Source organism: Elephas maximus, chromosome 26 (genome assembly GCF_024166365.1).
Source record: "Elephas maximus indicus isolate mEleMax1 chromosome 26, mEleMax1 primary haplotype, whole genome shotgun sequence".
NCBI classification, from domain to species: domain Eukaryota; kingdom Metazoa; phylum Chordata; class Mammalia; order Proboscidea; family Elephantidae; genus Elephas; species Elephas maximus.
The window spans coordinates 8,289,028-8,303,059 of record NC_064844.1 but is presented as its reverse complement, the minus strand read 5'-3'; the positions used below and the strand labels follow the sequence as shown (position 1 = coordinate 8,303,059).

Sequence of the window (14,032 nt, the reverse complement as noted above, 5' to 3'; positions counted from 1 at the left end):
GGGTTCTCACAGCTGACCCTTCACCACACTGGTCTCTCAGGCTAGAAACCTCAACCTTTTCTTTATTAAACTAAACCTGCTTGTTCTCTAAATCTCAGCAACGCACCAGGCTCGCTCAACCCCCTTCCATGTCATAACACTTTGAGTGTACAAACAAAACGTAGTGCATCAGATTTCTTACCCCGCAACACATCATACCGTAACTCAGTTTTCAAAGTCAGTCTTTCTCACTAGCCTATAAACTCCCTTCCTGCTAAACCCCAGAGTTGGTTGAAATACACAGCACCTCGACATGTCCTCACATAGCTGCTGAAATTATTCTCTGACCCAACAGAGATAGATTTCGCACCAATATACCTCAACATACTAGGTAACTTTTGTTGTGAAAATTTAAACCCTTCAGGTGAGGTAAATATTCTCAGACCCATTGAACTGACTGACTGTAGCTAAGGTAAGTATCTACCTTTCGAACTACGATTGCATCGTGGTTGAGATTCTCCACAAAAAACTGTATAGCACGAAGAGGCAACACTCGATCGTCTCGCAAGAGCAGAGACAGAAGCCCAATGCCTATGTGTTCAAATTTCCAAGGCCTTAAAAGGGAGGAAAAAGAAAAAGAATCACAAGACACGTCACCCATAAGACCACTTCTAAAAAAACCTGTATTAGATGGGTCTATCGAAGAACGCTGTACCTATCATTAACCCCAAACTTCCTTCCCCTTCACATCTTTCCCTTTTGGTCTTCTAAATTCATGAATCCAACTAGAATTTTTGTGACACAGGCCATTCTGTCTTTCAATGCAGAAAACCCCATAGTATTCAAGGCAAATGCTTTAAGAATTAAGGAAACAAAACTGTACTTACAAATTTCTTTGCTCCACACCATCTAGCAAAGTGTTTACCAAATTTTCATAGTTCCTTAAAAAAAAAAACAAAACAGTAGCGGTATTGTTTTAACATACTACTTAGATGTACATCAAAAAATGTAAAATAAATTCAAATTAATGCAAAATTGACCCTCCCCACTTCCCATCACCAGCCTGCTAAAAGGCTTGGTGAGGAACAAGCCGGAGGAAAGCAGTTGGGTAAACAGAGATGCTGGGAAAAGGACATGAGGGGCAGAGAGAAGACAAAGAAGACCACTAGGTACTCTGGGTAACACACTGTTCTTGAGCGAACATTCAAAGCAAATCTGTAAGTACTGACCACTAAGTTAGGGGTGGTTTACCTATATCATACCCTGGGTATCTGAAATACACGAGGTAGGTATAACATGAGGGTTTATTATTTATACAGACATCTTAGAAAAAATAAGTAGGTGTATTCACAGAAGAAGACAAAAGACAAAGCCAAGCCAGAAAGGCTCCTGTTTGAGTGTTATCACTAGATTGTCTGGCTCAAAGGTGTAAAAACAGGTTATTAATATCCTGATACCAAATTATAAATTTGAGCAGAGGAATTATTAGTCATGAAGAAATACACGCATTGAAAGTGCGTTTATGATGTAATGACTGATATGTCCCAATGAAGTTATTCCTGAAACTACTATCTAAAAAAATCAAAGAGGAATCACATTAAAATAAAGATATGGCATTAAAACAGCTGTATTTTTAAGATGGTGTTTTCTACCTCCACAGCTAAAACTAAAAATCAGGGATCTTCATGATAATTATATTCTACTTTTTTGTATCACAGCCAACGTAGAAACCATTAAGTAGTTATGGTGTGTCTATATTTCAGAGATATTTAAAACCTACTACCTATAATGTCAGGAAACCCTGGTGGCGTAGTGGTTAAGAGCTACGGCTGCTAACCCAAAGGTCAGCAATTCGAATCCACCATGCGCTCCTCAGAAACCCCATGGGGCAGTCCTACTCTGTCTTACAGAGTCGCTACAAGTTGGAATCGATGCGATGGCAGTGGGTTTGGTTTTACGGGTTATCTACAATACCACCTGTCTCAGTACACCATTCATCAATTACCTTAGGGCATCAGCATTCTTTTCTTGCTGGCGTTTAAGTCCTTCTTTAATTTCTTCTGGGCTAAGCAGTGTCTGGTTGACAGAGGGGTTTTCCGATTGTTGAAGCAATTCCGCAATTGCAACACATGACTTGGGAATCTTATAGAAAAGAAAAGAGCGTAAAAAGAAATGAAGCACTCACACGCTACAACACAGATAAACCCTGAAGACATCGTGCCAGGCCAGGCACAAAAAGCCACACATTACAGGAAACGTCCAGAAGAGGGAAGGCCACAGAAACAAAGTAGGTTAAGTGGTTTCCAGGGACTGGGGGCTTGCGGGGATAAGAAGTGACTGGTAATGGGTATGGGGTTTCTTTCCGGGGTGATGAAAATCTTCTGGAATGAGATAGTGGTAATGGCTGCAATGATGTCATAAATATACTGCTGTGGATATAAAAATATACAATCACACGTGCCAAAGAGTGAATTTTATACTATGTGAATCATATCTAAATTTTTAAAAATTTAAAAATAATCTAATGAGACTTGCAAATGGCAAGACTGTGCTTTCCAAAAAAGGAACGTATTTAGAGTCCTGAACCACAGTGACCGTTGAAAAAGGAGACACGGATAGATGTCGAATGATACTAACTGCAACAACGTTTGTGGCCTCTTGGTAGAAAACCTCCTCTCTCCTGGCCATGTTACAACTTGGTATTTCAACCTGTTATCTACAGTAATAAGCACTAACAGGACAAAGAGGAAATGGAAAAATTAAACAAATGAATTTTTTTATAAAACATTAGTTAAGACTCAAATGTCAAGAATAGCCCCACAGCCTGTTGCCATCCAGTTGATTCCAACTCATAGCGACCCTATAGGATAGGGTAGAACTGCCCCATAGAGTTTCCAAGGAGCGCCTGGTAGATTCAAACTGCTGACCTTTTGGTTAGCAGCGGTAGCTCTTAACCACTACACCACCATAAAGACTAATAAAAAGCATTTTAACAAGGCAGTATTTCAGCTACAATCTGAATGAAAAAATGGTTTTGCTTACTGTGAAGTCCAGTCCAATTGTTTCATATTGTCTATGAATCTTCTCTGCAAGATCATCAAACAGTCTCACTATCGAGGGCTTTTCCAGGGACATTGCCTTGCTAAGTCCTGAAGAAACAATTGCTGGCCATGTCTGTACAATACAGTCCCAGTCGTGAAGGTTTGCCAAGCACACGCCACTGTGATTTCCAAGGAGACAATACAAGGCACCCTGCACAAAAAAGATTAACAGAGAAATCAGAGGCGCTGTCTGTTGTAGCCAACTCACCTATGTGATTTTTTCAAATTTACTAAAAACTGATTACTCAAATGCTTGATATTGGTTAGTAAAAGAGTTTCACACATCTAAAGTATTACTTTTAGAAGCCTGAACTTGACATTTAATTACTGTAAGTGGCATCTACTGATATTTTCTCCAAGGGCAAGTCATTTGACATACATTTGCTCGAGGAACTGTAATTAATAAGGCAGTAGAGAAAGAAGTCAGAGGATGTCATTTCCAAGAATGTATCTTCCATTCCAATTCTATTTTGCTGGAATCGCTTCATAAAGGCCATGAAACGTTCTCTTTGTATTTTAGGGCATGTTTGAAATAATTTATGGAATAGTAGCTAATATTCACTAGTTGAATATTTTCCTAAGTATATAAAAGCTCGGTTACTTAATTCTACTGTGTACATCGGAAGTCCAGTTAATGAAAATGACTCTAACGACAGCAGGTACCCTTTTTCCATGTTCATAAAAAAGACCTGTTAGAACCAAAATAATTTGCTACTTCCACAACACTCACTCTAACTTCATTCCAACCTGGCTTCTTACCCACCCTGCACTCAACTCTCCTGTGAACGTTCTCCACAGGTCATTGGTGACTGCGACTTTGTTGACACTCAAGAACATTTCTGAATTTTGATCTTATTTGAATTCACTGATTTTATCCATTTAAACTGCACTCGACAAGGCCAATGATGTACCATCTAATGAGTGAGACCTTCTACAGCATTCTTGAATCATGTAATTATACATCAGGGATTGACAAACATTTTTAGTAAGAGGCCATTAATAAATAGCTACATACAGTCCCTGTCACACCTACTATTATCTACCCTCATAAGCAGAAAGGCAGCCATAGAAAATACACACAGAAATGGAAATGGTTGTGTTCCAATAAAACTTTATTTACAAAAGCAGACAGCAGGGTCTATGCTACCCCGTTTGTTGACCTTTGTCCTAGAAGCTAAGTTCAAAAAACACATTTAAAGTTCATCTTGACTCTCAGAAAGCAACTGACATTGCCGATTGAGGAGTCCTCTGGAAAGCGCTCCCCTTGGCTTTTGTGACTCCTCATGTCTTCTTACCTTTCTGACCTCAACTATCCTACTTGGATTTCTAATGGAGTTTCTCAACACTTGTCCTTTGGTCCTCTCTTCCCTTCTCACTCTCTTCCCACACACTTAACCATGCCGCCCAAAGATTTCCATTACCATCAACATGCATCCAGATTATATCTTAAGCTCCATACTCAGGTACCTAAATGCCTACTTGACATTGCCTCTTAGTTTCTGGGGCCCATTTCAAATTAATGTGTCCAAACAAACATCATCCATTTTCCCATTCCCTCTAAGATGTCCAACAACCACTTGTACAATCCAGAAACTAAGTAATTTTGATACCTCCTTTTTCCAGTCCCCTTATATTTAATTGCCAAGTTCTATCAATTCTCCCTCCTGAATCCTCATAAACTCTCTCTCCTAAATCACTCTCAATTTTTTTCTGCTTGATAACAGAAGCAATCATCATCTCTCACCTGTATGCTATTACTTCCCTAGGGGATGTAGTATCCGCCTTATCTTGTATCATCTCTTCCCTTCCTGCTGAAACCAGACACATTTTCACTCAGTTGGTGCAACTTACCATGTTTATTCCTGCCTCAGGCCCTTCATGCTGGAAACTCTGCTCTGAACCTTTTGGCCTCTCACATCCCCCTTTCCTATGTCCATGAGGCTAGTCAGCCAGTGGCACTCAGCTCAACCAACTCTCTCCTCAGAGAAGTCTGCCCGAACTCCCCAGACCAATGCAGGGCTCCTTGTAACTCTCAGAGCAGCATTCTATATTCTTCCACATTATAACACAGATCACAAACACAGGTAAATATGTAATTAGGGCGAAAAGAAGATTATACCGGTCTAAAGATCAAGTATACGAAGGCCTTCAATTTACTTTGAAATACATTTAAAAAATAAGATGCAAGGACAGATATGTGATAAAGCAAAAACAGCAAAACGTTAAATGTAGAATCTGAACGGTGGATATATCGATGTTCACTGCGGAATTCCTTCAACTTTTCTGTGTGTTTGATAATTTTCATACTAAAACAAAACACCTATACCTTGAACTGCTGTTGCGTGACGTCCTGTCTATCAGGCCTCAAGAACTCCAAAACCAAGGGAATGATATCTCTGCAACAGAAGTTATATGCTCCCAGGGCAGCAAAAAATGTTTGCTGAGCCTTATTTCTGACCTGGGGAAAGGAGATTCGTTAGCAAAGGGCTTTATTAAATGGCAGACGAATGACGGAAGATTTACAAACGAGCTATCAAAAGCAAAGTGATAACTGAAACGTTTTCCTAATGACAGAAAACGGTTATCAAAGCACATATTCCAACAAAAACAAGTAAATGATTATCTTTATACCAAAAAGAATGCACATTACCCCAACCATATTCATGGTTTAGGTTACATTAGTTAAAATATTTTTGATAAACCAGGGTGGGATGGAACAGATATGGACTTGTTTGGTAACAGAACTAAAAGTAAACAGTAGACCATTAAAATCAACTTTTTGTTCTGAGTTACTACTTCTTATAAGAGGCAGATTTTTTCTCTTGCCCACGTAAGGAAAATCAAAGACTTTCCATAAGGAACTTAAATAACCAAAAGAAACATGGAAAACTTAACCTTTTCAACGTAAACCATAAGTACAGCCCCACGTATTTTTTTTTTTATTAACTTTTATTAAGCTTCAAGTGAACGTTTACAAATCCAGTCTGTCACATATAAGTTTACATACATCTTACTCCGTACTCCCACTTGCTCTCCTCCTATTGAGTCAGCCCTTTCTGTCTCTCCTTTCGTGACAATTTTGCCAGCTTCCCTCTCTCTCTATCCTCCCATCCCCCCTCCAGACAGGAGTTGCCAACACAGTCTCAAGTGTCCACCTGATATAATTAGCTCACTCTTCATCAGCATCTCTCTCCCACCCGCTGACCAGTCCCTTTCATGTCTGATGAGTTGTCTTCGGGGATGGTTCCTGTCCTGTGCCAACAAAAGGTCTGGGGACCATGGCCGCCGGGATTCCTCTAGTCTCAGTCAGACCATTAAGTATGGTCTTTTTATGAGAATTTGGGGTCTGCATCCCACTGATCTCCTGCTCCCTCAGGAGTTCTCTGCTGTGCTCCCTGTCAGGGCAGTCATCGATTGTGGCCGGGCACCAACTAGTTCTTCTGGTCTCAGGATGATGTAGGTCTCTGGTTCATGTGGCCCCTTCTGTCTCTTGGGCTCTTAGTTGTCATGTGACCTTGGTGTTCTTCATTTTCCTTTGCTCCAGGTGGGTTGAGACCAATTGATGCATCTTAGATGGCCGCTTGTTAGCATTTAAGACCCCAGACGCCACATTTCAAAGTGGGATGCAGAATGTTTTCATAATAGAATTATTTTGCCAATTGACTTAGAAGTCCCCTCAAACCATGTTCCCCAAACCCCCGCCCTTGCTCCGCTGACCTTTGAAGCATTCATTTTATCCCGGAAACTTCTTTGCTTTTGGTCCAGTCCAATTGAGCTGACCTTCCATGTATTGAGTGTTGTCTTTCCCTTCACCCAAAGCAGTTCTTATCTACTGATTAATCAATAAAAAACCCTCTCCCTCCCTCCCCCCTTTGTAACCACAAAAGTATGTGTTCTTCTCAGTTTTTACTATTTCTCAAGATCTTATAATAGTGGTCTTATACAATATTTGTCCTTTTGCCTCTGACTAATTTCGCTCAGCATAATGCCTTCCAGGTTCCTCCATGTTATGAAATGTTTTACAGATTCGTCACTGTTCTTTATCCATGCGTAGTATTCCATTGTGTGAATATACCACAATTAATTTACCCATTCATCCGTTGATGGACACCTTGGTTGCTTCCAGCTTTTTGCTACTGTAAACAGAGCTGCAGTAAACATGGGTGTGCATATATCTGTTTGTATAAAGGCTCTTGTATCTCTAGGGTATATTCCGAGGAGTGGGATTTCTGGGTTGTATGGTAGTTCTATTTCTAACTGTTTAAGATAGCACCAGATAGATTTCCAAAGTGGTTCTACCATTTTACATTCCCACCAGCAGCGTATAAGAGTTCCAATCTCTCCGCGGCCTCTCCAACATTTATTATTTTGTGTTTTTTTGGATTAATGCCAGCCTTGCTGGTGTGAGATGGAATCTCATCGTAGTTTTAATTTGCATTTCTCTAATGGCTAATATCGAGAGCATTTTCTCATGTATCTGTTGGCTGCCTGAATATCTGCTTTAGTGAAATGTGTGTTCATATCCTTTGCCCACTTCTTGATTGGGTTGCTTGTCTTTTTGTGGTTGAGTTTTGACAGAATCATGTAGATTTTAGAGATCAGGCGCTGGTCGGAGATGTCATAGCTGAAAATTCTTTCCCAGTCTGTAGGTGGTCTTTTTACTCTTTTGGTCAAGTCTTTAGATGAGCATAGATGTTTGATTTTTAGGAGCTCCCACTTATTGGGTTTCTCTTCATCATTTTTGGTAATGTTTTGTATTCTGTTTATGCCTTGTATTAGGGCTCCTAGGGTTGTCCCTATTTTTTCTTCCATGATCTTGATCGTTTTAGTCTTTATGTTTAGGTCTTTGATCCACTTGGAGTTAGTTTTTGTGCATGGTGTGAGGTATGGGTCCTGTTTCATTCTTTTGCAAATGGATATCCAGTTATGCCAACACCATTTGTTAAAAAGACTATCTTTTCCCCAATTAACTGACACTGGGCCTTCGTCAAGTATCAGCTGCTCATACATGGATGGATTTATATCTGGGTTCTCAATTCTGTTCCATTGGTCTATGTGCCTGTTGTTGTACCAGTACCAGGCTGTTTTGACTACTGTGGCTGTATAATAGGTTCTGAAATCAGGTAGAGTGAGGCCTCCCACTTTGTTCTTCTTTTTCAGTAATGCTTTGCTTATCCGGGGGTTCTTTCCCTTCCATATGAAATCGGTGATTTGTTTCTCTATCCCCTTAAAATATGACATTGGAATTTGGATCAGAAGTGCGCTATATGTACACATGGCTTTTGGTAGAATAGACATTTTTACTATGTTAAGTCTTCCTATCCATGAGCAAGGTATGTTTTTCCACTTAAGTATGTCCTTTTGAATTTCTTGTAGTAGAGCTTTGTAGTTTTCTTTGTATAGGTCTTTCACATCCTTGGTAAGATTTATTCCTAAGTATCTTATCTTCTTGGGGGCTACTGTGAATGGTATTGATTTGGTGATTTCCTCTTCGATGTTCTTTTTGTTGATGTAGAGGAATCCAAGTGATTTTTGTATGTTTATTTTAAAACCTGAGACTCTGCCAAACTCTTCTATTAGTTTCAGTAGTTTTCTGGAGGATTCCTTAGGGTCTTCTGTGTATAAGATCATGTCATCTGCAAATAGTGATAACTTTACTTCCTCCTTGCCAATCCGGATACCCTTTATTTCTTTGTCTAGCCTAATTGCCCTGGCTAGGACTTCAAGTACGATGTTGAATAATAGCGGTGATAAAGGGCATCCTTGTCTGGTTCCCGTTCTCAAGGGAAATGCTTTCAGGTTCTCTCCATTTAGAGTGATATTGGCTGTTGGCTTTGCATAGATGCCCTTTATTATGTTGAGGAATTTTCCTTCAATTCCTGTTTTGGTAAGAGTTTTTATCATAAATGGGTGTTGGACTTTGTCAAATGCCTTTTCTGCATCAATTGATAAGATCATGTGGTTTTTATCTTTTGTTTTATTTATGTGATGGATTACATTAATGGTTTTTCTGATATTAAACCAGCCTTGCATACCTGGTATAAATCCCACTTGATCAGGGTGAATTATTTTTTTGATGTGTTGTTGGAATTCTATTGGCTAGAATTTTGTTGAGGATTTTTGCATCTGTGTTCATGAGGGATATAGGTCTATAATTTTCTTTTTTTGTAATGTCTTTACCTGGTTTTGGTATCAGGGAGATGGTGGCTTCACAGAATGAGTTGGGTAGTATTCCATCATTTTCTATGCTTTGAAATACCTTCAGTAGTAGTGGTGTTAACTCTTCTCTGAAAGTTTGGTAGAACTCTGCAGTGACGGCCCCACGTATTTTGATACGAGGCCCCAAACAAAAGATTCAGTACACATTTATATCTTTATACCTAGGCCTCACTTACCGACTTAACTTGTTACCTGACATTTTGCATTTTCGACAATAGTAAAAAATCAACTATCTGACTATTTTGTGTATTCGCAAGGAAAAGGAGGAGGAGAGGGGTGAGGTTGGTGACAGGGAGCAAGGCAGCTCATAATCCAAGTGCAGCAGAGGAGCCAGGAAGGGGCTTGCAAATCTCTTCTTCCAAAGAAGCCTCTCTGCTGCCTCCACTGGGCACAGGCGGCCAGACCTTACCTGCCTGCAGGCCCAGGAGGCACCTGCCGCAGAGACCCGAGCCAGAGAAGCGGGAAAGTGGAGAAGCGAGCCATGGGGATCTACAAGAGAGACCTAGAGTGCAGCCAGGTGACAGTGGGCTCCTGCTGCTCCAGGGGGGGCGGGCAACCCGCAACCACTGCCACCACCACATCCAACCCCCGTGGGCTCTGCGTAGCAGGGAAGGAATGGTGGGGAAGGGAGCCTGCCATGTCACGCACGTCCCAAGACACGACTGGGGGGTAACACTGGTGCTGAAGACGAGGCATAGCCCTGACTCTTGCATAACGCCAATTTTCGAATAACGACCTGGTCTCTGGAACCTAACTGTGTCGATAAGTGAGGAGCAGGCATATACCTATGGACTAGTTAATGGACAATAACCGATAACAGTAAAAGCAACACACTGTACGTATTTCTAACTCTTTTAAACATTATTTCAGAAGAATCTGTGGGTTAGAGATTTGTTATCTAATGTGCATTATTTTATAAAAATAGAATAATTGTATGTGAATCTCGTACTTTTTCTGGTTCTCTGTACTTAGAGGTAATCTCCTGGTCCTAGACTATACTTTAAAGGACGAACCTCACAATTCATACGGTAGCAGCTTCCTGACACCCAAGCACAATGCCTAGGCAGTATTACATGTTACATGGCCATCACAGTCAGGCAGGCCTTCAAAATCTGCCTTAATTAAATGGCAACAACATTGCATTAGCTCAAGCGATCATTTTTTAAATTAAAATTTTTTTTTCTTCTGAGAAGCAATTAAGAACAGCAGAAATAGATATTTAAAAAGACTAACAAAATTAGCTTGCATGTATTTGCAATTTGAAAGGTGTTTTCTCTGCCAATGTGAGATAAGCTTTTGGTTCTGGTTTTCTTACTTCTTAGATCTGTTAAAATTGTGATGTTCAGATGACATATGATAAAACTGAGGTGGTGGGGCACATCTGGATAAGCCTTACCTGACTGTATGAACTTGTAGATAAACGAAGCAGATCTCTGATCATATCCTGGTGTATTTTTTTGTATTCACAACCCTCTACAGTTAGTGTTCGGAGCTAAGAAAACAAAATAATACAAACCGAATCTCAAAATGTTTACTAAAATTCACTTAAATATGAAATAAGAACACAAAGAATTACATATACATCTGGAAACTGGCATTTTAAAAAGCCATCATGACTGAAAATGATATTTACCTCATGTTGTAACATCACCCTGTCAATCAACAGTGCTCGGATGTGCTGTTTCTGCCCATGGAGCTGGAAAACAAAGGAGCGAACACCTCGAGGTTTTCCCTCAATGACTGACCATGGATTCTCCGGATCCCTTAATGAAAACTCAGTCCCCAAAAGGCTTGTGGGGGGTGGGGTGGTGGCATTTCATTCATTCTAAAGCCATCAATCAGGCCTACATTAAAACATACTACTTAATATATATATATATACACACACACTACTTCAATTCACGTTATTGCTGATAGTAGAATAAAATAAATAAATGGCCCATCCAATACACTGTTTCTTTCTCTTTGAAAGTTTCTATTAACAGATCTGTGTGTGAGACAGCAGAGGAGTTGGTTTTTCAGGTCAAATTCTGAAAGAACAAAAACAGCTCACTAAGAAAGTTCCAAGACTGTTAAATTTTCTGCCTGAACAGCTTTTCAAGGTGATTCTATATATTTTATTTTTAAAAAATTATTTTATCAGGTGGACACTTGAGACTATATTGGCATCTCCTGCCTGGAGGGGAGATGAGAAGGGGGAGGGGGTTAGAAGCTGGCGAAATAGACATGAAAAGAGAGTGGAGGGAGAGAGTGGGCTGTCTTATTGGGGGAGAGTAACTGGGAGTGTGTAGCAAGGTGTATATGGGTTTTTGTGTGAGAGACTGACTTAATTTATAAACTTTCACTTAAAGCACAATAAAAATTACTAAAAAAAGAAGTATAAAAAAAATTATTTTAAGTCCTCCTCTTTTCCCCAATAGTCTTCCATTGAGCCACCAAAGGCAGACACCTAGGACAAAAAGATTGTTCCTTTACACACCTGTATCTCATCAGTCATCAAGTCTCCATATTCTACCTTTTAAAAACACCTTCTTACCTCCATGGGAATGCCAATGACATGACTCAAGCCGTGCTTTTTCACCTGTCATAGTTTAACTACCCTCCCTGCAGCCAGGTTCAATCTCTCAGTGCTTATTTTTCACAAGGGTGGCAGATCTTTTCAATAATGTCCAATTGGTATTTCCAATATTCAAATCAGATCTAGGAAAGAACCTTTAATGGCTCCTCTACTGCTGAATATAAAACTGAAGCAATTTCTTCTGACAAACTAAACCATAAACAACCTAGTCTACGCCTCCCGCCACGGTCCCCACAGCCGGAATGCTGCCGCCCACACGCACCTGTCTACCCATCATCCTACCAATGCCACGGAGGCTCAGGGCTCTCGCAGAAACTGACATGAGAGGAGAAGACTTAAGCTAAGGCTTGATCAAAAGGCACACTTTTCTCTAGGAACCCTTTGATCATACCCTGATGTTTTTATTTTTAGCCTTCACACTTAAAAATCTACTATTTTTACTTACAGAGAAACTTTGTATGCTGAGCAATCCCCAGATCAGGTGGTTACGTCAATACTATACACATTCTTTCAAAAATTTAATTCAGAGTTTTCAGGTAAAAATACTGACCCTATTTTCCATGGACTTCTTTACTAGGTTAAAGCTTTTCCACCGGGAGTCAAACTCATGCTTATGAGATCCTTGGAACTGCAAAAGGTCTCCAATAATCTGCCATTAAAGAATTTGCAAATTTTATTTACTAGTCATCAAGTTAACCCCAATCCTACTACTAACTATGCAACTATCAAATGCCAACTGTACCTTTATGATAAGAAACAATGATTTGGTGTCATCTTCTGAATTATCAAGTATGTAGTCTATAATAAGAGAAAAGAAGGAATTTTGGTTAAAATATTCTGAATTACTGTAAAAATAAAAATTACCATTAGTTTAAAAAACTGCCCCATATCCTCATCATTAGAATCTAAAATGTTGACAAGTAAAAAGCACATAAACTATAGGATAGGATACTTATAAAAATAAGTTAAATGCATATATGTACTTACTGAGGAGTTTCCTTATGACCCTAGCAATTGTTTCTCGGTAGTTCTCTCTGGATAGATCTTTTAATAGAGACAGAGAGAGAAGAGGCATTTTAGACTCCAGATCACTGACGTTTATATTAAGGGATAAAGCGTCGGGGGAGGTGGATCTGCTTTTATCCTAGTTGGATTAGTGATGGGTGGGCATGGTACTGTATAACTTCTGAAACCCATCACATTTACAGTGACCTGCTTATAAAACTCTATTGAACAGGAAGGTGGGGGAGGCAAGAGGTAGAGGAAGAAATAAAACATCTTTGCCAATAAGGCAGTCCCCGATTTAGGACATATTCATGTTACCGTTACCCCGCACTATGTCAGTCTGTTTTTTTTTTCCCCTTATCGTTACTACGAACTACATACAATGTTGCAGCACGTAATTTGCTGATGTTATTATTTTCAGATGTTCACTCACACATGTTCAAAGGCAAATAAATATCAATTTATACAGATAATGGTAATAAAAGGCAATAATAATGAAAACAAACAAACAAAAAGAGGTATTTGACTTACAACAGAACTGACTTATAACACAGCTGTTGGAGTGGAACCCCGTCGTAAGTCAGGGACAACCTGTACTTCAGAGTCTCTAATGAGTAGTTAAGAGTCCCTGGGTGGCACAGTTAAGGAGCTCGACTGCTAGCACAAAGGTTGGAAGTTTGAGTCCACCCAGAGGTGCCTCAGAAGACAGGTCTGGCAACCCAACCCTAAAAACCGGCCACTGAAAACCCTTTGGAGCTCAGTTCTGCTACGACACACACGGGGCTGCCCTGCTTCGGAGCTGACTCAACAGGAAAGGGGGGAAAATCACTAGTGAGAGATCGTAAATGCACAAGTTCCATAATCAGTTATGGGTGACCCAAATCAAAATTACACCCTAGCGGCTGATGTGTGGAACTCACTCCAGCGTTAATCCATCACTGCAGACTTGTGCTAAATGTCTATTAACATTAGATTCAGAATGTTAACACAAGAAAATGTCTTACACAGATATTAACAGGAAATATAATTCAATACAACAGTTAGATACAAAGATAGTCAGAACACAGAATGGTTGTAACAGTGACATTCACACGAACTACGACACACCAGTATTAAAGGAATTCTAAACATAAACGCACACTGCGATATA

General features: G+C 39.8%; 1 protein-coding gene across 2 annotated transcripts in view; it reads right to left on the bottom strand.

Annotated features, from left to right (window-relative positions):
• PSME4 (proteasome activator subunit 4) overlaps window positions 1-14,032 on the bottom strand; it is a 95,930-nt gene that overhangs the window by 26,693 nt on the left and 55,205 nt on the right. For both annotated transcript variants that reach the window (XM_049870141.1, XM_049870142.1), the window contains exons 22-31: window positions 12,865-12,921; window positions 12,620-12,675; window positions 12,428-12,526; window positions 10,933-10,995; window positions 10,696-10,791; window positions 5,407-5,538; window positions 3,022-3,231; window positions 1,985-2,121; window positions 867-920; window positions 464-593 (exon numbers count right to left, since the gene is read on the bottom strand). In XM_049870141.1, the coding sequence (XP_049726098.1) occupies window positions 464-593; window positions 867-920; window positions 1,985-2,121; window positions 3,022-3,231; window positions 5,407-5,538; window positions 10,696-10,791; window positions 10,933-10,995; window positions 12,428-12,526; window positions 12,620-12,675; window positions 12,865-12,921 (1,034 nt within the window). The remainder of the gene's footprint in view (window positions 1-463; window positions 594-866; window positions 921-1,984; window positions 2,122-3,021; window positions 3,232-5,406; window positions 5,539-10,695; window positions 10,792-10,932; window positions 10,996-12,427; window positions 12,527-12,619; window positions 12,676-12,864; window positions 12,922-14,032) is intronic.